General features: G+C 40.4%; 1 protein-coding gene and 1 long non-coding RNA gene across 2 annotated transcripts in view; one reads left to right on the top strand and one right to left on the bottom strand.

Annotated features, from left to right (window-relative positions):
* The window catches only part of KCNB2 (potassium voltage-gated channel subfamily B member 2), a 192,430-nt gene extending 189,256 nt beyond the window's left edge, over positions 1-3,174 (top strand). The window contains exon 3 of the mRNA XM_054190268.1: positions 729-3,174. Coding sequence (XP_054046243.1) covers positions 729-2,891 — 2,163 coding nt within the window. The 3' untranslated portion in view covers positions 2,892-3,174. The remainder of the gene's footprint in view (positions 1-728) is intronic.
* On the bottom strand, positions 1,996-27,769 carry LOC128905001 (uncharacterized). Its single transcript, XR_008464719.1, has 3 exons — positions 27,129-27,769; positions 13,740-13,901; positions 1,996-2,075 (listed from the first exon to the last, which is right to left on the bottom strand). It is a non-coding gene; the product is annotated as an uncharacterized LOC128905001 (long non-coding RNA).
* Between the last annotated feature and the right edge of the window lie 33 nt (positions 27,770-27,802).

Raw genomic sequence — 27,802 nt, 5'->3', positions numbered from 1 at the left:
ACAGAAATTGAAACATTATTTCTAGGAAGCATTTGTCTACTTAAACATTTTAATCATGATGAGAAACTGGGCTCACATTCATACTACTGCTTACTTTTTAACATCTTGCTCTCAACCTAATTCAGGGCCAATACCTTCAATTCTTGTAGCAGCTGAAATTTGTCTAGACATGACAATTCGGCAGGACTAGTCTCCTGAACAATGCTGCTCGTTTATTTTTATGAACTTTGACTTTCGTCTCATAAATTTACACAAGGCTAGGAAGGTGTGCCCTATGGAGTACTAAATAGACAGCTTACACACGGTATTTCCTAATCGCTTCTCCACACTGTGTAAAGTTTTACATAATTAAACTTAATGCAGAAAATTAATAATGTTCTGCACATTAGCAGAAACTTTATACCCTTCACTTGGTAACTTGCAATAAAAAATATCACCTCCCATTGTAATCTAAAAATGGTAAGACCAGTCATGGCTTGCTTTCTGAAATGAACTGTCTTACTATAGGCAGTAAAACTATCAGGTTTTGACCGTGTCCAAGAGGATTCTAATGTTTTCTCTCTGTGCAAAAATCAAAACATCAAAATAAAATAATGAATGCAGCAGCCAAAGCAGCTGCCACCATTCTGAGTTTATTTGACACACGCACACTTGAAAGGATTTAAGCAAGCCCTGACAAATACACTTGTTATCAGTCTAACCAAAACATTGTTTATTTTGTTTTACAGATTTTGGCCATTGTGTCCATTCTGTTCATCGTACTGTCCACTATTGCTTTGTCTCTTAACACACTGCCAGAGCTTCAAGAAATAGATGAATTTGGGCAGCCAAATGACAACCCTCAGCTAGCACACGTTGAAGCTGTGTGTATTGCTTGGTTTACCATGGAGTACCTTTTGCGTTTTCTGTCCTCACCAAATAAGTGGAAGTTCTTCAAAGGCCCATTAAATGTCATTGACTTACTGGCTATCTTGCCATACTATGTCACCATTTTCCTCACAGAGTCCAATAAAAGCGTCCTGCAGTTCCAAAACGTCAGACGTGTGGTTCAGATATTTCGTATTATGAGGATCCTAAGGATTCTTAAGCTCGCCAGACACTCAACAGGCCTTCAATCTTTAGGTTTTACGCTCAGGCGGAGTTACAATGAATTGGGCTTGTTGATATTATTTTTAGCCATGGGAATAATGATATTTTCAAGTCTTGTGTTCTTTGCTGAAAAGGATGAGGATGCTACAAAATTTACCAGTATCCCTGCATCATTCTGGTGGGCAACAATCACTATGACTACTGTAGGATACGGTGACATTTATCCTAAGACATTATTAGGTAAAATAGTTGGAGGACTTTGCTGTATTGCTGGAGTGCTGGTCATAGCCCTGCCCATACCAATTATTGTGAACAATTTCTCAGAGTTTTATAAGGAACAGAAAAGACAGGAGAAGGCAATTAAAAGGAGAGAAGCACTTGAGCGAGCTAAAAGAAATGGCAGCATTGTCTCCATGAACCTGAAAGATGCCTTTGCTCGCAGTATGGAAATGATAGACGTAGCAGTAGATTCAGGTAAGCCTGGAGAAGCAGCCAATCCAAAGGAGACACCTGATGACAACCACCTGTCCCCAAGCCGGTGGAAATGGGCCAGAAGGACAATGTCTGAAACAAGCTCAAACAAGTCTTATGAGAACAAATACCAAGAAGTTAGTCAACAAGACTCCCACGAGCAATTAAACAATGCTGCAGCATCCTCCAGCCCGCAGCACCTCAGTGCCCAAAAACTGGAGATGTTGTATAATGAAATTACTAAAACTCAGTCTCAGCCTAATCTTAATGCTGGTTACCAAGACCAGTCAGCAAAGCCACCTGTGTATGAAGAAGAAATAGAAATGGAAGAAGTTACAGGTCAGAGAGATCCATTGCCAGCTGGACCTACGGACATCATAACAGACATGAGAAGCACATCCAGTATTGACAGTTTTGCCAGTTGTGCGACCGACTTCACGGAAACAGAGAGGTCTCCCCTTTCTCTGTTTCCTGGCTCTCACTTTCAAATGAGATTTCCAGCTGATGCTGTTAACCTGGAAGACAACCAAAGAGTAAGGAGTTCTCAGTTTATACCATTCACAAAAGACAGAATGTTTTCTCCAACCGATGTCACCTTTGACTATAATCCAATCGACAGAGCTCTTGTCAGTGACGGCAGTGGATCCCAGACTGTTTTGCATGGTCATTTGCATTTAGACACTGCCATGGAAAGCCCCAAAAGTTCCCTGAAAGGTAGCAACCCATTAAAATCTAGATCCCTTAAAGTTAACTTTAAAGACAATAGAGGTGGTGCTCCACAAACTCCACCGAGCACTGCAAGGCCACTGCCAGTAATGGCAGGAGCAGACTTCACACAGGCCACCCCTCAGCACATCAGCACCATTCTCCTAGAAGAAAATTCACCCCAAGGTGAACGACCTCTACTTGGTGCTGACGCATCAGCACTTTGTCAGGGACCTGTTAAAAAATCATCCCCTCTCTTTCCCAAACAAAAGATTTTCACTTTCCCTTCAAAAGAGAGGAGGAGCTTCACTGAAATAGACACTGGAGAAGAAGAAGAGTTTATGGAGTTACATGGTATAAAACAGGAAAAGCAACAGGATGTCAAGACAAATTGCTGTGGGGATAAACACAGTGATGGCAACCATTTAACAGAGGAGCCACAGGTCAGCTCTTCACCCAAAAGCATGAGCCACAACTGTACCCAAGACATTTACCATGCTGTGGGTGAGGTAAAGAAAGACAGTAACCAAGAAGGCCACAAAATGGAAAACCACTTATTTGCCCCAGAAATTCATTCAAGTCCAGGAGAAACTGGTTACTGTCCGACACGTGAAACTAGCATGTGACTAGTTACAAAAGCAATAAAAATACTTTTTCTTAAAACACAGTTAGTAATGCCTATGAACTAAAACATGGAAAGCCTCAAAAAAGTGCATAAAATGTTATTTTTGCATGGCATGAAAAGTTGTTTAGTTTAAATACTGTTTAATTTTAAAAAAAAGACTGCTTTTTGTAACAAACTGAAAAAAATGGGGAAAAATGACTCAAGAACAGTGAATAAAATAAAGAGAGCTCTGTTAGGAGCCAGTGTTCTGCAACATCTGACATTTTTGATCCTTTCACTTCTGATTGTAGACAGATTTTGAACTCTTTTAACTTTTTTTTGTTTTCTTGGTTATAAAGAATTTTAGAATTTGCACATGAAAGGATGAAATGTCAGTGCATGCATTCATAAAGATGTGAAACAAGGTGCTCTGAGCTTGCAAAATGCATATATTTGTAAATAGTTTGGGGTTGGGGGGAAAGCTACTGTTAACAAGGATTTATGGAAAAAGCATTTCCTGGGACACAGGTACTTCCTTCACAGCGTGCTGCCTGGAGGTTTTGTACAGACTTATGTTGCAAAATTGCAACTTCTACTTAAAGCATCTCACGTATCTTGCTTTCTGTTAAAAAGCTCATGAGTATATCTGTTAATTAAGGACTACAGTATTTTAGTTCATCTGTGCTGTAAATCATGATGGTTTGGGTTTTTTATTTGCATAACTTTAGGTATTGCGTTTGTCAGTTTAATTAATGATTCTGTGAGGAAAAGCAAAGATTTAATGACCAGAACTTGAAGCATTTGATATTTTTATAGAAAACTGCCAACAATTCATAACTAAGAAAAAAAAAGGTTTTGTTTTAAAATGTTCCATTTTAAAATAAAAAAAAAAATACAAGAGTTATTTCTGTGGCAATAAATAGTGCCAAATGGCCACATAGACATATCCAAAAGTTCTCAATCTCTTAGAATATTTCTCTTAACTTGGTATTAAAAAAAAATATTACCCACATTCTTTTTTTTCCTTTGATTTAACAATATTTGCTTCCACATGATCTTTGAGCTCTCTTTCCCTTTTCTTTACATGCAGTGCCCATACTTCAATAATGGCAACGTTGTTGAAGCCCTGATGGTCTAAGGGATAAGACACAAGCTTTGTAGAGGGTAGAAGTTGTACCTTTTATTATCACAAATCATATAGCTGGACAAAGCAGGCTTCCAGTGACTTGCCCCAGGTCTTCCATGCCCCGAAGCTTATCTGTTTTTTAGTTCAATCATTTGGACTGACAGAAGGTATCACCTGACTCACCAACTTTGCCTCAACCCACCCGACCATGGCTGTTCCAAAAGCAAAGTATAGGCTTTCCCCTATACTTAAATAAAGGGAAATGTCAATCCTGCCAAAGCATCTTTTGTTTCTCTGTTCTCCAGCTTTGTAAGAGAGATGCTGAACCAAAGCCTTCATTACAAAGTACCCATCTAACAACTGTCTGAAAAAAGCTGTCATTTTTTTATCCAGCACCAACAGCTTCCTATGCTATAATACATAGCATGTCCTACAAAATGTTCTCTTTTTTCTTTTTTTTTTTTAATTAGGAAAAAAAAATAGAGGTATTTTTTTGCTGTCCTCTGATTTTCTTCTGAAATTGGATACTCCCAACAGTTGGGTAAGAGCAGCAGTCCAGCCTTGCAGCTAATAGACAGAGGGTCCTGCAGTTAAAAGTCTGAGAAGGTGTTTAGAAATTCCAGCATCAGTTCCCTGCTGCTCCAGGGACTTGTTGCCAGAGACTGGGTCTCTCACTTCCCCGTGCACGGAAAAGAGTGAACGCTTCTTCCAGGTTAGCACTGTAACAGCAAGTGTTGCAAAGACACTGAGACAGCAAGAACGGAAGCCTTAAAAGCACTTTAGATCAACCAACACATGGTTTGTAACAGCAGGCTTCCACCTCCTATAGTGGACCTAAGTTAATTTTTACTTAAATATCATTTTCTGTCACTTAAATGTGTAAAAGTCAGGCACCTAATGCATGTAATGTAAAAGAGCAACCATTTTTGTTGCAACATTGCCCTCTGCTTGAAATGGCTGGGCTGATGCCACAGACCTCACTCAAGCCTGGCCCATGGAAAAGAGGCAAGTTTGAAAATCCCCAAAATATGGATTCTGGTGGCTGAGCCAAACAATGAGCACAGCACAATCCTTCGGTTTAAAAAACAAATTAAAATTAAAAGTTTTCTATATTTCCTTAAGTTTTATAACTTCCATAACAAGTTAATGTAGAGGTGCCCCTTCAGTCATTTGAAAAACTGGGAACATAATGTTATTTTTTCTGAAAAATGTCTGGTCATTAATTCTCAAAATAAAAGTGATTTTTTTTGTTCTCAGTTGCAGTTCATTGCAACTTGTTGCTGCATTCAGTTTTACCTATTTATATGGCATTCTGCTTAAAATTTTTCAATCATGTTGTGTCTCACTGTTCCAAACCGTAGCTCTTGAGTATTTTATAGTCATTAATCTTCTATTTTTATTTTTATTTTTTTCTTCCTAGATATTTTCAGTGACTAAAACTAAATGCCAGTCAATTTTTATATGCCTAAAGTGTTGGTCTGTATTTTCTATGTGCAGTTTTATGAAATCACGTGGGCCTGTTCAATCTGCCTTTACATTCTAGTGAACTAATGAAGACCAAATTAAGTCCAAATGGGATCTGATCCCATGCTCTGGATCCACAGAAAAATCCCATTCAAGATAATGATGTTGTTCTGGCAAGACCGAGGTCTGTGTTGTGTTCCTACCGTGTGCTTTTTCTCCCCGGTGACCCTTACTCTTTGGAAAAGCCCCCTCAGATCCGTGCCACTTGGTGCAAAGGGAGGAGTCCAGCCATAGGGAACATATTGCAGGAGCAGATATTTGAGTCTTTAAGCTCTTCTGAGCTAAACTTTATGCAAACCTGGTTCTGTCCTATTAAAATCACTAATTCAATAGTGGTGAAATCAAAGCCTCAATCCCTGAAACAAATGGGAGCCTGATGGAAAAAGGGACTGACTGAAATATAAATGAGGGTGGCAAGAGTCTCTCTCTCTTGATTAAAATCAACAGGAGCTTTAACTATATAAATCAGATAAGAAGACCAGGCCCTTATTGACTGACGTTTTTTAAATGTTTTCAGAGAAGCACATTTATTTTGAAATTGTACAAGCAAAGGAAATGCAATTCTCTTTGTTAACAGATGTTTGGGGTTTTTGAAATCTTGGAAGCAAAAGGATCAAGTTTTAGAAGTGCTTTTGGTATGATTTAATTACATACTTTTGACTATGCTGAATATATTCCAGAAGCACAGTTTTAGACATTTGTTTTTTCTGGTCTTGACTGCATACACAGGATCCACTCCTGAATAGCTAGCTCATGTATAATTCCTGATAAAAACATCTACTTGAGCAGTTGCAGGACTGGACCTAGCTTTCATTCCAGTACAGCACACGTAAGAACTGCAGTCCAGGATCACTTCATTCATCATGAATTGCTACGTAGCAAATTATGCAAAATTGCCTGAGTATATTTTTCTGTTTTTCTAAAATTTTGAAGCCATTTCAGACTTATTACCCATTCACCACAGTAAGGGGAGGGTTGTTTTTGAGATCTGGAGTCAGTCTCCAACAGTTGTGGAATTTCAAAACAACCTAAGGAGTCTTAAGATGAAGTTACTCCCCTGTGCACCCGAAAGGGGTCTGACTCTTCGTATCACTGGAAAATGAAGATTGTTCAGGGAGATAGCTTTGCAATTAATCTATTTTTTATATTTTATACTAACTGCAGAATTCTGAATCAAAGTTTTAATTCCTTTTCAATGATGAAACCAAATGTACACATTTAAAAGATGTTCACAGAGTAATCAGAACAATTTTTGAGGAAACAGTCACATTAATCCAAATCTAGGGTGGGGGGAATAATATATCGCACAAATTGCAAAGTTAGTTCATTCAGGAAAGCTGTTTACAGGGGAAGCATATAACGTAAAGAATGTAACATGGTGTAGGAAGTTATTGCACTATAGAATTTATATAAAATACACTTTTTTAAAATGAAAACACAAAAAGGCCTTTTAATGTTTCATTGTATAGAACATAGGAGCCTCTGTGCTAATGCAGCAATCTAATGCACTGTGTCCTCACTTCAAAATTGGTCTCAAAATTCGAACATTAGTGATGTTAGAGAGGTGACATCTGATCTAACACTAGAGCAACTGACTTGAGCTTTTTAGCACAATATTACGCAACCAGAAGTGTGTACAGAAAATTGTATTTTTGCCTATAACATACATAAATCAAAATGACAGCTGGCTTCTTGAGTCTTTTCCTAACAGGTAGCATTGGGCAACATATTTTTATTCCTCAAAAAACAACTAGTTCTTTTAAAAGTAGGTCTCTTCCACAACATGTAGACTGAGCTTCTGTTTCCTTAGGACTATTTGAAACAAAGTTCACCTTCAAATTATTTAACTAAGTACGTCAATCTCATCTCTCAACCACAGTCCAGTACAAAAGCCAGTTGTCTTTTTCAAGCCCTATTGCAAATACAGTCAGCCTGGTAAAAACATCCAGGGCCTACCTGACTGGTTTTTTCATTCATATAATTTTTGAACCATTTGGAGAAAGAATAAAGTTTAACATTTTGATCATGCAAAAAATCTTTTAAAAGCAAAAAAAAATGCAAGAAATACTTTTTTTCAAAGTAGCCAGCACAGATCAAGCAAGAAATGCAAATACAGCAAAGGGGGAAAAAAGGCAGAAAACTGTAAGTAAACAAGGCATATTTTAATATACTATATAAACCAGAGATATAATAAAACATATATAAAATTGTCCTTGTTCACCCTTGGTAAAAATGCCAGTAGCAAAAGATTTCATTGCAATCCTACCCCATCTTAATTTTTGTTCCTAGAACGACCAGGTCTCTACTGAGGTTTTCAGTGATGTTATTACCCACTTCCTTACATAAACATCTGATCAGTGATAATTTTTCAGAAGACTTTCCTGAAAAAGAAGATACTATGTGTTTTTATCTTTGTTGATCTTTGGAATTCTTCCCATTGCCGTTCAAAGACCAACCCTCTCTTCTTCTTGGGAACAGTTAGAAGTCAACCGACCAAACGAGATGATAGGTGTGTCTTGTTTATCAGGAAAGCATTTTGGTAGTCTGGTGCAAATGGCTAAATTGACTCTATTGCATTTGAACCAAGGAGCAAGAACTGAGTGTCATTTCTCTCTGTTATTGTTGCAGCTATACTGTTTCACAGCCTCACATATTTTCTAGTTTTAAAATGCTCCAACTCCTCCCATGTCCCCCTCAACCTGCAAGATGTTTCAGTGCTTTTGCAAGAGCTTTTGTAAAAGCAGTTGACTGCTAAATGCTACTGAGAGCCATCAGTGTAAGTGTGAATATTTGTCTCTTGTTCAATAAGTTTTTATTACTTAGCGGTACTCAGTTTAAATTCCAGCTGAAATGCTTTCATACTCTAAACCAGATCAAGTGTTCTGGGAGCCAAATCCTTTGCAGCTACTCTATCAGTTTCCTTCATGAAGAAAGGTTAGGTGACTGGCAGGTAGAGACAAAATTGTTTGCATCGTGTGATGGTTTCTTGTTCAGTCATCATACACTACGTGACATCTGCAGGTGGAGTAACATACTTGCCTTTGCATTTGTTCTGGTGCAGGTTTAAATAATATTTTTTGGAAATGTTGTGTTACGATATTTGAGAAGTATTAACCTTTAGTGCAATGGACATTTCTTCCAAAACAGCAGTGATACCTTATAATCCTATATTATTAATTGCTATTTAATTCTCTTTTATGACACCTAACACAGATCCAGATGGATCCCATTGTAGAACAAGGAAGTAGCATACAAATATTATTGCTCTTTTTAATTAAAAATAGCTAAGGAACATGCCATTAGCTAACATTTAATTCAAAAAGATAAGATTATTCTAATTATACCTATAAGCCAAACAGAATGGTGACATGTTGTTACCTTAGACACTGACTGTAGTTCTGTGGTTAACGTAAACCCTGAATCTAAGAGCAGTCTGGGTAATTAATTTCATTAGGGTAAAATTTACCTCAAATAAGAATTTAAATACATATTTAACATCAGTAGGAGTAATGTACACTTCTAAACCTGGAAGTCCATGGCTATGTTTACACTGGCATCTTAGTGGAAATCAGGACAGCTCTCTTGACGTGAATCTCTCGGCTATCCCTGCTTGTTGTGCTTTGGTTCACATCATAGAGCAATCCTGGACCATGCAAACTGGGTTACTTTTAGACAAAGCTGAACCAGAAAACTCGTTCCGTGAGAGTACCTCCTGTGCTGCAACCAGTACGAAGCACTCAGGCCTTGGTACCAGACTAGAGCTAGTCCAAAATAGTACCCCTGATACACTTAGTGTAAATTGTCAGCACAAACTGTTTCCCTCAACAAATCTCCTTCTGTTGTGTTGTACTACTTGCTAATGTAGACATAGACCATCTCTACCATGGTTGTTACCTCCAGTCCATGTAGTCTTGGCTAAATCCCTTACTAAAGCAAATGCCATTGTCATCATTGGTATTGCATAAAAAGAGCAATATTTAGGCAAAGATGAAATTGTCTCCAGTGTGTTCTCCAACTTAACCGAAGTGGAATCATGTAAACAACAAATTCCTGATAGCCCTTGGATAGTTGTGGTTTGCAGTTTTGACCACACTCTTAAATCCTGCATATTTCTATAGTAAATTTACTCTAAAGTTGGTGTTACATTTAGTTAAGACAGTACAGACAGCACTAGATCCACACTCTCTCCAAAATAGTTAAATCAGTGGAATGATTAAACTGTCTGCAAGTAGCCCTATTTCACTTAACAGTAACTCTTAGTTTATACTGGTATGAATAAAAGCAAATGGCTGTGCAAATGGCTAAGCAGTGATGGAGGAGCAGAAGCCCAGCTTGAGTATTTTGTGCTGATCTACCATGTCTAGATATCTTTCCATTTAGATCATCAGTTGAAATTTATTTAAATTTGGGGGTGAGTAGGGTTTTGATCGTGTGCTTAGTTGCTCTGATGTCTAGGATATATTTTGTAAAAGGTAATGCAAGAAATAAAAAGTATATTCCTTATCTTACATTTTTAACAATTTCAAGGCGAAGGATATATGTCTTATACTGATATTTTCGCTCAAAGTTTTGCTCAGATAGCATCTCTCAGTGGAGGTTCAGAATACAAAACATTTATGCCTGTTCTTGAAGTCCTTAAGCAGAACACCAATGGGAATTCTGCCTGTATAGAACTGAAGGATGGAGCAATATATTATAGCTTTAGGCAAAAGGAACAGTTTCTAACATGTATTACAAAATAAAGAAAAAAGCACTGTTGGGGACATTCATGGGTACTTCTGCTAGGATGCAGAGTTCTGGATTTATACCTCTAAATTTTCAAAGAGTTATGCAGAGTTTTACCTATATAACTCTTTAAAAAGTCAAAGGAGCCATGCTGACAAGCTGAAACATGGAGGGATTACTGTACAAAGAACCTAGGAGTTGAATACATAGCCTATTGCTTTAAGATCACTGTAAATATCAACTAAGAATATGTACTAATTCATGTTCATAAGTTATTACTGTGTTAGTTTCATAGATATGGTAGCATGACTATTATTAGTTTTATTGAGTTTAATGAACTTTACTTTGTATTCCTCTGTGAATGCTCTGAATGCTGCAAACAAAAAAAGCACAACAGTATTTTTTCAAGTTCTCTTGGCGCGATAGCAGTGTCTTCACTATTGTTCAATTTTACAGAATTAGCACCATTTCATCATAAATTGCTATATTAACAACATATCTTTCTTTAAAAGAAGTGTCACTAGGAGATAAAAGCATCTGTGATAAGTCTTGTCTAATCTCATTCATCTGCCTTTACAAAATGCCCCAGACATTTTATGGGAGAATATGCTGCTTTTGCTTCATGCATTGTTTGTATTTGGGGGTGGGGCAGGGGAATAATAGGGCATTTTGCAATGGTAATTGCATCAAACATGCTTTTTTTTCATTATTATTGTATTTGTTAGAAACATCTTGATTTAATTTCTTTTTGTAGGTAAGTCTGTTTGACAATAGCTTTATTTTTTCAGCTAACCATCTGATTCCAGTAGACTAATAACTTCTCACATTTAGTGGTATTTGTATCAATGTCTCCATATCAGCTGCATTTTAACTTCATAAAAAAGAAAATGTTATTATTATTTTTGTCATACTAGATTTTGCCGATCAACTAAATATTTCTACACCAATCTACATATTAATATGCATGTTGTAGTCTGTACAATTGTTCAACATCAAAATATCTGTTTAATTTATGTCAAATGTCTGTAAAATAAATGCATTGTTCTCCATTTCAGTCTGATAGAATAAGCAGGATAGTAAATAAATGTGTAAATGAATCATCTGTGTCTCATTTCAGTTCTCTGCATGAAACCACTTTACATTGAACATTGCATATATACCAAAACAATAATCCATAGTGTCTTTAGATTTCATTACTTGACAATATTATACAGGGATCTCTGGCAGACAGTGTGTACAGAAATAAATCATTTGGCTATGCAAATAAAGTCAGAATCCATTATTTAAAAAAAAAAAAGAATTAAATACAGTGCTTCTAAGCCTTTTTTTTCCCTATTTGTTCAGCATTACTGCTAATTACTACTCACACTATCATAGATACAAGACCTCAAATGACTTTACAAGGGTGAGTAAACGTTACTGCCTGCAGGATTGAAAGCAGAAGCATGGAAAGTTTTAGCAGCCTTTTCTGGGATAGTGAAACCTAGGTAATTCAGCCTAATATTCAGAGGCGGTAGATAAACCGATTTCTTGTTCAATTTACTAGTAAGCAACAACCTAGCTTGGACCCCAGCACCTTTTTGCCTGAAGTGAATCAATTTTTTTATAGCTCAAAAACTGTGAAAGAAAATGTAAGTTGTACTGGGAATTATTTTTCTATTTCAAGATGAGTCACGGAAATAACTGATTTTTTTTACAGGTAAAGTTTTGCTGCAAATGCGACTATAATAGAGCATCTCTACCATTCAGAAAATAAGGAATATGATTTTCTAATCTTCAAAATATAAAGCTGGTTTTTAATTTCTGCATCTGAACGGTACTACAATGAAATAGAAATGGAGGACCAAACTCGGCCCTCTGGTGAACATACTGATTACAGTTATTATGACAGAGCTCAGGGGCATGCTTTAGCTTCACAACCGCATTGTGCTACACATACCTCAAGACCCAGTTCGCTGCACTGCAGAACTCCCCTTTCAGCTTTTAAGTTAAGGGTTCCCTCTCTGAATATGGAGCACTGTACATAAATCTAAATTGGTTCCATTTTCCTATTCTACCTCAAACACATTCCCAATCTTCTCTTTCCTTAAAAACAAAACCCACATCTTTCATATTGTTTCTCCCAGTTTTTTCTTCTTGGCATTTATCTGAATAATTGCGTTTCAAATAAAGGATTTTGAGTTTTATATATTTTTCAATGGGGTTTGCAGCCCACAGTCTATCCATAGTACCCAAAAGTATCTCCAAAACTGCAGTTCTAGATGCATGTTCCAGCTGCCCCGTTGTTCCACCCTGCAGCAAGACCTGGGCCTTGTCTAAGTCCTCTGACCCTCCAAATTCTGACTGCACAGAAAGGAGGCTAGGTCACGCTGGAGAAAGAGAGTGGGAGCATTTACCGATAATCGCTGAGTCTGGAAAGTCAAGGGACCGGGATACACTGCCATAGTTTGAACACAGCTAAAAATCTCCAGTCATGCCATGAGATTAGGAGATCTTTCTGTTCTAGCTATTAAATCTTTTCCCATTTTCTGCTCTCCCTCTATTCTTTCTCATGGAGCTTATTGCAAAGAAAATCTAGCACCCCAGCACCTCATCCCAACTCCAGCCTAAGAAAGGAATGGACTTGATGCTATCAAGAAAATGAGATACAGTAAATCTCCACTATTTTAGCTGACCTGCAGCTGAACACAAATGCAGCTAGAAGGCAGGCAAACTATTTTATGCAAAGCTGCAAGTGTACTATGTGATTGGGATTAGGTCCTAAAGAAAGAAATATTCTTGGCAGACCAGGAACACAGGAGGTCATAGAGATCATACTGACAAAGTACTGAGATGTAAGTAGGTTTGCATAAAAGTACCACCCTCTAATCTATTCAGAGGAAAACACCAAGAATTTCTAATATAACTATTAGGAAAGAAAACAACCTAAACAGTCAAGATATCATTAAACCTTAATTTACTGTATAGGTTTAAATCATGTTTCTGCTGACTCTCTGAATGCAAATTTTCATTGAATGTAGAAAAAAATGAATCAAAAGTTGACTAAAATTTGTTCAGACCATTTTTTGGTCTGTTGAAACCCATATCCATTCTTCTATATTAAAGAAAGATAAAAATCGGGGGGGGGAGCAGGGGGTGGAATTTAGACTATATTGTATTATGTAGTGGGTTGGGTGTTTTTCAAAGGTTTCAGAATACCTCACAGACCACAGGCTTCAATTGCCTGCATAAGAAAATGGTGCAAGTGTCTACAAAAAAAATTCATTACTTATCTGTGGTGACAGCAAGCCATTTTCCAGGCCCTGGTCTTCTGAAAAGAGTCTGCATACTTAACTCTCTAAACTGTGGCTTTCTCCAAATGAAATACCAACTTTTAATGGTTATATTCAAGACCGGTTGTTAATCGAGCTGACTCATTTTTAGCCTGTCAGCCAATAAACTTTCCCCCACTAAAATGACTCAAATTACCTTTTAAACTGCACTTTCAGTACTTACAGGTTTTCATCCAAGCACTGAAATACCAGCAGACTTAATTTATGGGCACCACAGAATCCACAGCTGAAATCACCTTCATAAATAGGCATTGAACTTTCAAATCAGTCTCATGTAAGCTGCCACCTTTCAATATTCCAACACTGTTTTCTCCTCAGTCGTACACTGAAATGATACCAGAATCACAAAACATAAAGTTACTTTCTCTTCATCAGTTCATGATAAGAACACTAAACAAAATCATAACTGCATTTTGCAAGAAACACAGAAGGTTTTACTCATATTTTTATTCTGCGCTGGAACAAAAAATGGGAACTTTGACACTGTCACTGAAAACCCATAGATCAGACGTAAAAGGCTATCCTCAATTCATGCCCTTCCTTCAAGGGTTTACCTGGCTGTTGGCTGGGATTGGAAGGGACTGAGCCTATTCCGTTGCCCTCATGGATTACCTAAGGGGACATGACCCTCCCTTGGGTCCTGTAATGTCTGCAGCATGGTTTCTCAACCAGAGGGAAGCACAGCCTGACCTCCAGCAGAGACCTGGCATTTGGGCATTTTCAAATGCTTGCTTTTAAAACCAGACTGAATTCTACTCAGTCGTCCCAAAGCCATCATCTACAGATAACCAGCATTATACAAGAAGCACTGATTGACCTGAAACCCGATCATGACAACTCAGTATCTAAAAACTATATGTGACTTACCAACACCAGGACTTTTTACGTTTTGTCATTATGTGTTAATAAAATCCTACTATTTAACAAGGCACTACGAGCCAATGAAGACTAAGTACTTGCTTTAATGGAAGTTTTGTGTACCTAAGTGGTTCAAAGTTGAACTCCACATTTACAAAATTCTTTCTTTTCAGCTTTTTGGGAAGAAGTACTGCACAAACAAGAAGACTACATACTCCCTGTGAAAATACACAATAATTGCATTATTGGCTCATGGTAATGAATTTATCAGAGGACTTTCACTGTTTAGACACCCAAAGTTACTTATGCTTGATACAGTGAAAAATACACACTATTAATCATATGACAAGAAAAAAACAGTCTGCAGTTTTATTAGCCAACAACATCAAAGGGCCCAGAGGGAACAAGAGTTTACCCAAAGCTGCTAACTTGGCTTAAAACTACAAACTGACATTGTCTTAATGAGGATTTTATCCGGCATTAGTTGCTACAGGTGAACTAAGATGTAGTTAAGCACATATTTTCTTCTCCCTAATGAAGACATGACCACAAGAAGCAAGGCCAGAAAGACAAAAATATGTGTTAATGACCAATGTGCCTTCAAGTGCATTAATCTGTTTCTTAAAAAACATTTAATCATGTTGAACTACAGTATCTATAATATACATCTTATTTGCAGAAAGTAAAGACCAAACATGAACAGCACAGCAAGGAATAAATTTTTAAATTATACTAAATAATCATGATTTGTTTTGTTATTTCTCACTCTCCTTCCTCACGTTTTCTTCAGATTATCATACTTCCCACAGTGCAATCAGCACAGCAACAATTTATTGTTAATCTCTACTAAATTACCATTTAGGTATTCCTACTGCAAAAAAATCAGGTTGAGTTATGTTATCACTCACTTATTTCAACTACTAATTAAACTAGTTTAACTTCACAAAAGAAATCTATTTTTATGATTTGCTGTCTTATGTTACAGTTTTCAAATTGTAATTTGCAGTTATTCTTCAGAATCTCTTCCCATGTCAATTTGTTTTTACTAGATGGCAAGAGATGAGCTGTCAACTGTAAAGTAAGTATCAGTACAGTATCCATATCCATGCTATTAAAGTTAAAAAAGCTTCTTAAGAGATTATTGCAATTTAGTGCATTCATTAAGGAAAAGGGTTCAAAGTGAACTTTACTGCGATTAGACCGTGGATAATCCACAGTGAAAAGAGCCACTATGAACGCCTCAACTGCAGGAAATGTTTCTACCTTACTAAACACTAAGGCATCCAACCAAAAAACACAGATCCATAAAGAAGTAAAATTCATTAGCTCATCCACTCAAGGAACTGCCTGTATTTACCACCTTTTCCATTTTAATCTTTTATTGTTGATGGTTTAATGATTTTTTAAAATATATAAAAAAGCAGGCCTGATTGTACCAAAAATAAAAGAACTGTGTCTTCAGTTCTCCAGTCCCTCACTAGGATGCTACATGATAGAAACATCTTGTTTTTGTGACTCATCTTCCAGTGGCAAGTCTGATGACCACTTGAGCAAGTGACTCCACGTACATACACAAACTGTGTGTGACTCCACCGCCACGCACACAGAGCACACGTGGAATTTGGCACTGTTTTAGCACCATAATCTGCAAACCAAAACCATGCAATACCTCGCCTATGTGCTATGATATAGCTGCTATCCAAAGAGATTTCTCAGTTCACCAAGGCATAGCAGAAGGGAGGATCTCACAGTTCTCACAGCTCTAATCCATAGTTGAACAAAAAGGAATTGTATACCACGACATCATTTTCCATGCTTACAGAAAACTGGAAGTGTTAACACCTGCACATCGCTGTGATTGCTATGAGGCTTATATACCTGGCAGTAAATTAAAGCATATGTAGATTAGAACAATTTCATTCTGGCATGAAATGTTCCATCTCCAAAACAAGCAGTTTCTTATGGCAGCAACAGTAGAACTACTGCTTTAATTATTACCTACTCTTGGTGGCCTGACACACTTCCCCCCTTCCTTCTCATCAGGACCACATAAGCAATCCCTGTTTAACAACTTCAAGCAAGTTCCCCAAGTATTTTTACCTTAATAAGGACTGGAGAAAATCTCTATTTTTTTCCATGAGATATTTCAAAACTAAATTGAAAGCTACCCGCATTTTGGGGAAGGACAAAATAAGATTTCCAGTAATAAAAAGAAACAAAGAGCTTAATACATAAAAAAAAATCAATTCTATAGTGTTAAATAGTAACAGAAGAGAGTAGCTATTGTTTTTCATGTCTAAGCCCTCCTTCTCGCCCATGAAAATGAATAAAGAAAAAACAAATTTAAAGAGGCACCACTGCATAAATATGCAGCTATCTCTGCCTTCTGTGAGCAAAGTTTCACTTCAGTATTTCCCCACAGTTAGCAAGGAAAGTGATTTTTGGATAATCAGCATGTCTTGTTCTCCCTGGAATTTCTAATCATGACTTCTGCAGAATTAAATCACAGGGACTGTCAGCAATGTATCCAGAGCTCTGAATGAATAAAACTGTAATTCCAGGAGTGTATTAATGTTGCAAATTAATTTGACATTCATTGTGATATATCTGACGGCAAACTACTTTGTTACTGTGCATATGTTCATAGGTACTGCCTGTCACAACAGCTATTTAAAACAGCGTTAAAAATCTAATGAAGTCTACCAACCTCCCACTTTTAAATTTCAAACAACAGTACATGATTCCCCTTTCATTTGGAAGCTTGGGTTGATAACAGTACCAGATTCAGTTTCACTCACTCAACTGAATCTCAAATTTCTGGTTTTCTGGTATTAACTACAACTCATCTTCTCTGTCACTTTTACACATATACAAGTAAGTATTTCTCTTTTTAATATTTTCACAATATTTAAAGTCGTTGCAAGTCTGTTCTCTTTCTCCCAGTCTGCTAAACACATACAACATTCAGCTAATCAGTAGAGCCAGAGAATCAAATTTCCAAGACCTTTTTTTCACACTGGGAACTGTTTCAAAGGTGTTAGTTCCTAGTGCCTGGCACACTAAGCAAAATAAATAAACACATAAATAAATTATTACTTCTAAACAAGCAAAGCTTCCGAAAATCATTTCATGGAAATATAGTTACCTAAGCTGAAACTGTGTATCTCAAACATAATTTCACAGCAAACAGTGCCAAATGTCAGTCATTACTCACTATACCAGAGATACCAGTATCTGGCCAGCGACTCAGGGATTCACTCTGCACATCTTTATCAGGCAATCTTCATTTACATAAAACATAATCCATAAAGATCATTTACATTCATTAAAGCATGTAAACATCACAGATTTGTTTAATTGATTTAAATGCCTTGGTATTAGCCAAGGAGAATTCCATATAACTTCATCAGGAGTGTGGCCTATGGGCTGTAAGAGCACATCCCTGGTTAAAACAAGAGACAGCAAGTAAAGTCAAAGCGTGAGAAGTATTTGCTTCTGGTAGTAAGATGGACTTGGACTACGGTCAGTGCTATACAGCATGCCAAGTTGTGATTCTTCTTGCTAAGGGGAGTCTCATGCACTGTGGTAAAACATTGGTTTGACATTCAGAGATGAGAATGTGCCAATGGACATCGCTGGTGATGATGTAGTCAGCTACATCTATTAAAGACTCTGTTTGAGTCTTTAATGTAGCTCTTCAGGTGGGGCAGAATAAAATACCTATCAATTCCTTTTCTGTGTGTGAATTAATCTCAGCAAAGGGGAGGAGACCCTGCTGAGTTCATCATATCGAATACTATAATACGTTTGTCTCTTAGACTGCATTACATTAACTGAGAATAATGCAACCTTTATTCTTTCATACATATATTAACTTAATAAGCCATTAAAATGTCTCATATTTAAAGCATACAATGAGGAGATCTATAGTTTAAGCTTCAGAAATCATCCAAATATCTTAGAAGTGCTAATAACACTCTCAACAGGAGAAATCTAGCCTTTCATTTATTTTTAAATTCCCCTCTTATTCTATTCCATAAAATGCATTTATTTACAAAGAAAGCAGGAGAAATCTGTAATACTGAATCAAGTAATGGAAAGGCAAAACGGTAACATATATGTTGGATAATACCCTGCTCCTGATCAGGTACAAGGAAATTCCACTCATTTTCCTTTACACTTTCTCCAGTTAATTAATCAGAAACTTCTCCCTTTCCCACTGATCAGAGTTCCATAAGGAACCTGTCCTCTTGGAAGCAACAGTATGCATCCGCAAAGGGGCCATGGGCTTCTGCAGTGACCTCCAGGCCTCCCAAACAGGCTCTCTGGGGGTTTAGACCTCACTATGGAATTCCCCAGCACTTACATGGCCTGTGACTGCAGACAAGGGAGCCATTGGTTCAGCCTTGCCACTTTTGCCTGCAAAGCCCAAACCACTTGAAACCACTGCAGATGCATGCCCAGAGGATCAAGAAAAGGCAGAACACAGTTGCAGAGCTGTAACAATTGTCTATTGCAGACCAACCTCGCACATTCTATTTTTCTCCTCTCAGAAATTTACTGCATCTAATTGTTTCCGTATGATTGGCTCAGGAACAATACCCATAAATCTGTGAAACGCCTATATGAAATTATGCTTGCATAATCTTGGCACACTCATAAATAAAATCCTTCACTGAATGGAAAGTTACTGTCAGTAATTTCTAGACAGATGTGATTTTCTAAGTTCTGTTATTCTTGAGAGTATTCTATCAGAACTCTGGTCTGATGCTTTATTTCTATATACGATGGATAACTTCAGTAACGTTCTTTTAACACAGCTTTTGAGGCTCTGTTACTTTGATTTTTCCATCATTCTATATTGCATAACTATTACCATTGAGTTAATTTAATAAGGTATATTATAGTAGGGCAGTATTTTGGCTCATTAAATGTGTATCAACAGTATTAAACCATCTCTTTCACTTTTGTTCGAAAGTAACTGCATATAATACCATATAACTGCTATTATAACTAAATGTATGTTTCATGGTTGTGAGGATTTTAATACATCTCATTCTAAAGTCTACTGGTTCAATTGGTCTCATGGCTCAGCACTCCTAGTAAGATAAAAAAAGAACCTATGCTATAACACTCAGGAGAAATTACAGTTTGTGAGCCAAGAAGTAGCTTTTTCATGCAACAAAAGACTGTAGTACAAGAGGCCTGAAAAAGCTCCACACCTTTGAAAGTGTCTTTTAGGCAGAAAAGACAGCTAAAGGGATAAACTGGACAAACACCACAAAAACTTCAATAAGTGAAAAGGACCTTGGAGTTTTCAGTGCACAACTTCTTTTTTCCACCTCACTAGCTTCCCTGATAAGTATTTTTAATAGATCTCTATTCTGGATGAGGTTAAGATGAAAATATGTAAGACCAATTCACACAGGGGTCTAAAAGGAAGGCCTTCAGAACAAGGAAACTGCTGCATTTTTGTACTGTTTGCGGAAAAAACAATGGAGAATGTTTGGGGAGGACTCTAAAACTGCTTTAGTGCTAGAACGTATTCCAAAACACTGCATTTGGGGCAACAGTGAAAAATATCCATTAGTGAGGCAAATAGTAGTAAGAAATGCCACTGGTTCTCAGCGTATTTTTCTAATAAATAAGTAAATAATTTTTAAAAGTACTTAATCTAACACTGTTGCAGTTTATAAACTGTCACAAACCTGTCACAGCAGCTCAAGAACATCTGCGTTCCAGCAGGGAATTCGGTCAGGCCCATTTAAAATAAAGTTCAAGTTCAGGCTACCCATGACCTATATCCATATCCTTCCTTTTCCCATATTTGTTTCCCTATAAAATCCAGAAAATAATTGTAGAAAATGCATTTATGCAACATTAATACTCAGTTTAAAGACGTGCAAAAGATGTATTCCCAGTAGGCACATGCAAACAGAACACATGTATATGACACACCTATATAAATAAATATGTGTATATGATACATCTATATAAATAAATATATACACACACCTATATATACACATATATACATGGCCAGCCACACAGATCATACACAGACATGCAGAAAACTCACACAAACACTGACAGCACCAACGGCCTCATCCTGGTCCCCTCTGGCTGAGCAGGATGGAGGTCCACGGGGCTCGGACACACACAGACACACACACACACACGAGAGCCCTCTCTCAGGAAGGCGTCAGAAACTAATTTAATGAGCAGATAGGACAGACTGCACTGATCCAGCACAGACCAGCATACTGACCAGCCAACTATTTTCATGCAACCTTTTTATCCCCTTGCCCCTCTATTTTCCCACACTTGTCCCTCCTCTGTATCATCTAAATTCCTCCCTTTTCCCGCCTTTATTTCCTCCATAGTAAGTCATGTGCAACCCCAAAATGCTCTTTCCCTGCATCCCATCATGTGTCCCATCCCTCAGTGGCACCCAAAAGGTAATCCAAAAAGCTGCTCTCTGTGACTGATGGTGATGGCTTTCATGCCTGGCCATGGGGCAGGGGGTTTGGGGCTCTCTTGGGGCAGCACTGGGAGGGGCCTGGATATGATGTTTGATGTTCATTCCTGGGAGCCTGCCATTTGGTTTCCTGCCTGCCATGGTGTCCTGAGCTCCTCTGGACTTGTGGAGATAGGCCTGTGACGGGCCTGGGAGTATCCAGGGCAGGGGATTACATGGGGTCTCCCTGCCCCATCACTGTCTGTCAGTGCTCCGTTGTGGGTGTGCAGACAAGCTGCTACACATAACACAGAGCACCTTAAAACAACAGAAGGGCACGGGCTGCAAGAAGGGGTTTGAAAATTACATTAAATTTGTACTTTCCTAGATGAAAAGTTAATTGCATTAGAAGCATCTTCACACATTGCTTTCAGATTGAAGACACAGTGTTTTAAATCACTGTCCTCTGCTGCTGCTCACAAGGCAGGCAGAAATGTACTGCTGTAACGTGGCCAGGTATCTTGGACTTCCCAGGTCTTAGGGGTGGAGATAATTTAAATACAACAAATCACCCATAAAGAATCATAGAATCTTCATGGTTGGACGGGACCTTTGAGATCATAGAGTCCAACCATACACACACAAAAACCCCAAAAACAAACCAAAAACAAACAAAAAAACCACAAACTACCACAAACAAACAACCTACAATCTCTGCCACTAGAGCATGCCCTGAAGTGCCAAATCTAGACATTTCTTAAATACCTCTAGGGATGGTGACTCAACCACCTCCCTGGGCAGGCTGTTCCAGGGCCTGACCACTCTTTCAGTAATGTAATTCTTCCCAACATCTAATCTAAACCTCCCCTGCCGCAACTTCAGACCATTTCCTCTGGTCCTGTCATTATTCATCTGGGAGAAGAGGCCAACACCCACCTCTCTCCAACCTCCTTTCAGGTAGTTGTAGAGGGCAATGAGGTCTCCCCTCAGCCTCCTCTTCTCCAGGCTAAACATGCCCAGCTCCCTCAGCCTCTCCTCATACGACTTGGTCTCCAGACCCCTCACCAGCCTGGTAGCTCTCCTCTGGACACGCTCCAGCACTTCAATGTCCCTCTTGTACAGAGGGGCCCAGAACTGAACACAGTGCTCGAGGCAAGGCCTCACCAGTGCCCAGTACAGAGGCACGATCACTTCCCTGCTCCTGCTGGCCACGCTATTCCTGATACAAACCAGAATGCTGTTGGCCTTCTTGGCCACCTAGGCACGCTCCTGGCTCATGTTAAGCTGGCCGTCCACCAGCACCCCCAGGTCCTTTTCTGCTGGGCAGCTTTCCAGCCACTCTTCCCCAAGCCTGTAGCATTGCTTGGGGTTGTTGTGACCAAAATGAAGGACCCAGCACTTGGCCTTATTAAGCCTCATACAGTTGGCCGTGGCCCATCGATCCAGCCTGTCCAGGTCCCTCTGTAGAGCCTTACAAGAAAGACAATAACTAAAGTCACACAACACTCAAGTCTCTGTCACAGAATGTAGTTCCGAGACGCTGCACTGCTTTTGGGGTATTTGCTGAGGCTTAACAGGTCAAAGTGACTACTGTGGCTTCGCAAGTACATTTTCAAGAATCACAGAATGGTTCTGGTTGGAAGAGACCTTAAAGATCATCTAGTTCCAACCCTCCTGCCATGGGCAGGGACGCCTCCCACTAGACAGGCTGCTCAAAGCCTCATCCAGCCTGGCCTTGAACACCTCCAGGGATGGGGCATTGACAACTTCCCTGGGCAACCTGTTCCAGTGTCTCACTACCCTTACACTAAAGAATTTTTTCCTGATATCCAATCTAAATCTACTCTCTTTCAGTTTGAGGCCGTTACCCCGTGTCCTATCATAACACTCCCTGATAAAGAGTCCCTCCCCATCCTTCCTGTAGGCCCTCTTTAGGTACTGGAAGGCTGCTAGAAAGTCTCCTCAAAGCCTTCTCTTCTCCGGGCTGAACAACCCCAACTCTCTCAGCTTGTCCTCATAACAGAGGTGCTCCAGCCCTCTGATCATCTTCGTGGCCCTCTGCTGGACCCACTCCAACAGGTCCATATCCTTCTTGTGGTGAGGACTCCAGAGCTGCATGCAGTACTCCAGGTGGCGTCTCACCAGAGCAGAGTAGAGGGGTAGAATCACCTCCCTCAACCTGCTGGCCTCACTTCTTTTAATGCAGCCCAGGATGCCATCGGCTTTCTGGGCTGCAAGTGCGCATTGCCTGCTCATGTTGAGCTTCTCTTCCACCAGCACCCCCAAGTCCTTTTCCTCAGGGCTGCTCTCAAGCCATTCTCCGTCCAGCCTGTATTTGTGCCTGGGATTGCCATGACCCAGGTGCAGGACCTTGCACTTGGCCTGGTTGAACTTCATGAGGTTTGTACAGGCCCATCTCTCAAGCCTGTCAAGGTCCCTCTGGATAGCATCCCTTCCCTCCAGCGTGTCAACCATGCCACACAGCTTGGTGTCATTGGCAAACTTGCTGAGGGTGCACTCAATCCCACCATCCATGTCACCGACAAAGATGTTAAACAGCACTGGTCCCAGTACTGACCCTTGAGGACTGCCACTCATCACTGGTTTCCATGTGGACATTGAGCCATTGACTGCAACCCTTTGAGTGCAGCCATCTAGCCAGTTCCTTACCCACTGTGTGGTCCATCCATCAAATACATGCTTTTCCAATTTAGAGACCAGGATGTTGTGTGGGACAGTGTCGAATGATTTGCATAAGTCCAGGTAGATGACGTCAGTTGCTCTCCCCTTATCTACCAATGCTGTGGCAACATCATAGAAGGCCACCAAATTTGTCAGGCACGATTTGCCTTTGGTGAAGCCATGTTGGCTGTCACCAATCACCTCCTTATTTTCCATGTGCCTTAGCAGAGTTTCCAGGAGGATCTGCTCCATGATCTTGCTGGGCACAGAGGTGAGACTGACTGGCCTGTAGTTCCCTGGGTCACCCTTTTTTCCCTTTTTGAAAATGGGGGTTATGTTTCCACTTTTCCAATCAGTGGGAATTTCACCAGACTGCCACTTTTCAAATATAACGGAAAGCAGCTTGGCAACTTCATCTGCCAGCTCCCTCAGGACCCGTGGATGGATTTCATCCGGTCCCATGGACTTATGCACCTTCAGGTTCCTCAGATGGTCCCAAACCTGATCTTCTCCTACAGTGAGCGGTTCTTCATTCTCATAGACCCTGCCTTTGCATCCTGCAACTTGGGTGGTGAGGTTGGAGCCCTTGCCGGTGAAGACTGAGGCAAAAAAGTCATTCAGCACCTCAGCCTTCTCCATATCCTGGGTGACCAGGTCTCCTGTCTCCTTCCTGAGAGGGCCCACATCTTCCCCACTCTTGCCTTTACCCCTGACAAACTTATAGAAGTTTTTCTTATTATCCTTGATGCCCCTAGCCAGATTTAACTCTATCTGTGCTTTATCTTGCCTAATCTGGTTCCTGGTCGCTCAAACAGTTTCTCTGTATTCCACCCAGTCAACCCGTCCTTGCTTCCACCCTCTATAGGCCTCCTTTTTGCTCTTGAGTTTGTCCAGGAGCTCTTTGTTAATCCACACAGGCCTCCTGGCACTTTTGCCTGACTTCTTCATTCTTGGGATGCACCGCTCCTGAGCTTGGAGGAGGTGATCCTTGAATACTAACCAGCTCTCTTGGGCCCCTCTTCCCTCCAGTACTTTTCCCCATGTTACCCTGCCAAGCAGGTCCCTCAAGAAGCCAAAGTCTGCTCTCTTGAAGTCCAGGGTAGTGAGCTTACTGCATGCTCTCCTCGCTGCCCAAAGGATCTTGAATTCAACCATTTCATGATCACTGCCGCCAAGGCTACCCTTGAGCTTGACACTCACCATCAGGCCCTCCTTGTTGGTAAGGACAAGGTCCAGCACAGTTCCTCTCCTTGTTGGCTCCTCTACCATTTGAAGAAGAAAGTTGTCATCGACACATTCCAAGAACTTCATGGATTTCTTGTGCCCCACTCTGTTGTCCTTCCAACAGATATTAGGGTGGTTGAAGTCCCCCATGATGACCAGGGTCTGTGAACATGATGCTGCTCCTATCTGTCTATGGAGGGCCTCATCCACTCTGTCATCCTGGTCAGGTGGCCTGTAGCAGACCCCTACCGTAATGTCCCTTGCCCCTGCATTCCCTTTAATCTTGACCCATAAGGTCTTCATTGGGTCTTCATCCATGCCCAGGTGGAGCTCCATGCACTCTAGCTGTTCATTGACATAGAGGACAACACACCCTCCTTGTCTTCCCAGCCTGTCCTCCTGAAGAGTCGGTATCCGTCCATTCCAACACTCCAATCATAAGAGCCATCCCACCACATCCCTGTGATGCCAATAAGATTGTAGCCCTGGAGGCGCGCCCACATCTCCAACTCTTCTTATTTCCCATGCTGCATGCATTTGCATAAAGGCATTTCAGCTGGGCGCCCAATGAAGCTGTCTCACTGGCTGGAGCGTTTGCTCTTCCTTCATGCTGCTTCAGGTGGTCTTCCTCTGGGGTGTTTTATCTGTATCTCCCCGGTTCCTATCTCCTCAGGGGCCCCTGGCTCATCCCCATAAGACTTCAAGTGTGCTGCAGCATACCCAGCACATCTCGGAGCAACAGGTTGAGGGCCTTCACTAGAGTGAAACTATCAAGTCTCTCTCCGTTTGAACCACTGCAGTCAGAATGGGCTGGAGGCAAAGGGGACCTGAGCAGGATTAATGCCCCCCAAAAAATCAACAGTTTGCAGGTCTGTTCCTGCTGTTGTTTGATCACAGAAATTTCGAGCTTTGATACAACTTCCTGCCACAATTTCTGCCACAAAACCCCCCAAACACATGCTCAATTAAAGATTAATGCATAATGATCTCATTTTTTATGTCTAACTAGTTCATGTCATCACTTACATTAACACTTTGAGAATTTTGATTCCTGGAGATTGTCAGCAGCCTCATAAAGCTTGTCACAGTTTGGGGCTTGCTATTATCCTGAAGTACTATCAAGCAATATGGCAAATAACAGCAAATTTGCCCAGTCTGAAGAATTCATGTCCTTGAAGTTGTTATTTTAGATACACATGCAAACACGCATCTGTAAGCTCACAACATAAGCTTACAACTATTGCCAAACATTAAGTCCCTTTCAAAGTGCGAATTTAAACCTTATATTCTATTAATAAAGATGTCCAAATAGATGACCTTTTTTATCTCAAATTATGTATTCTCTTCTCTGTTTGACCTCAATTTATTTTATGCCACAGCAAGACTGCTGCAGGTGCATTTAATGTGACCACAGGAGTCAAAGGCAGAAAAGGCCTACCAATTCACTCACTTTGCTCTTTGATATCATACTTTTCATCCCAGGAGTAAAGTTAAGCTCACATTAAAGCTTTTCACCTTTTCACCTCGACCTGGGGGTATTGGTTGTCAGCCAGCTGAAGATGAGCCAGCAGTGTACCCAGGTGGCCAAGAAGGCCAATAGCATCCTGGCCAGTATCAGGAACAGTGTGGTCAGCAGGACTAAGGAAGTGATTGTCCCCCTGTACTCAGCACTGGTGAGGCCACACCTTGAGTACTGTGTTCAGTTTTGGGTTCCTCACTACAAGAAAGACATTGAGAGGCTGGAGCAGGTCCAGAGAAGGGCAATGAAGCTGGTGAGGGGTCTGGGGCACAAGTCTTATGAGGAGCATCTGAGGGAACTGGGGTTGTTCAGCCTGGAGAAAAGGAGGCTGAGGGGAGACCTTATCGCGCTCTACAGCTACCTGAGAGGAGGCTGCAAAGAGGTGGGGGTCGGTCTCTTCTCCCAAGTAACAAGTGATATGGCAAAAGGAAATTGCCTCAAGTTGCGCCAGGGGAGGTTTAGATTAGATACTAGGAAGAATTTCTTCACTGAAAAGGTTGTCAATCACTGTAACAGGCTGCCCAGGGAAGTGGCCGAGTCACCAATCCTAGAGGTATTTAAAAGACATGCAAATGTAGTGCTGAGGGACATCATTTAGTGGTGGACTTGGCAGTGCTAGGTTAACAGTCTTAAAAGTCTTTTCCAACCTATATGATTCTAAGATTCTATGATTCATCATATCTACTAAAAGACTATTTTGCCCTCCATCAAGTGTCAGACAAGAAAACTGTTCTGCCCTTCAGCATTTGCCTTAAATTCATCTCATCACAGACTACCTGCTTTCTCCTTAGGTTTAACATTTGAAAACGTACAAAGGATTGCCTTCTCAGATAGATGCATTCCACACTCCAACTAATTCAATCCCTCTTCACATTTCATCCCCGGCTTCATTGCCAAGTTGAAGCTTCCACTTGCCAGCTTCCATACTCTGCAACACTAAAATCTTCTCCCTCCTTACTCCAGCAGCCTTCTCTCTCCAGAATCCATGTGAAAACAGGCTTCTTGTGGGAAAGCCCTTCGCCTTACACATGCACAAACACCTAGGTGTTTGCCTTTTAAGTCTCACAGAAACCAGGGGGACATGGCAGCTCTCACGGCCACCTGCTCCCCGCAGGACATTCCTTCAACTTTTCAGCCTCTGACACCAAACACATTTGTATTCATATTGCTACACCAAACCTCCTCAGGACACAGCAACAGCAGGGGAAAACTGTCAAATCACCAGTGGCCACCCGGGCCGTGGCCCAGGCCTTCCAGAACCTTCCCGCCACAGGGCAGGAGGGTGCTGTGAGCCGCTGACATCGCCTAGGTCTCGCTACGCCGGTTATTTGGCTCCGCAGTGAAGGGTTGCCCCGCACAGGGGCTCCCAGGGACCGACGACCCAACGCCGGACATGCCCCGACGTGGGGGATGCTGCCCCGCTGCCCATAAGCGCCAACGGCCGCGCCGCGCGCCCGACGACGTCACCTCCGCACGCAGCCGCGCC

Source organism: Rissa tridactyla, chromosome 2 (assembly GCF_028500815.1).
Source record: "Rissa tridactyla isolate bRisTri1 chromosome 2, bRisTri1.patW.cur.20221130, whole genome shotgun sequence".
NCBI lineage: Eukaryota > Metazoa > Chordata > Aves > Charadriiformes > Laridae > Rissa > Rissa tridactyla.
The sequence above is the reverse complement of the archived record's forward strand: the minus strand, read 5'-3'. Positions and strand labels throughout refer to the sequence as shown.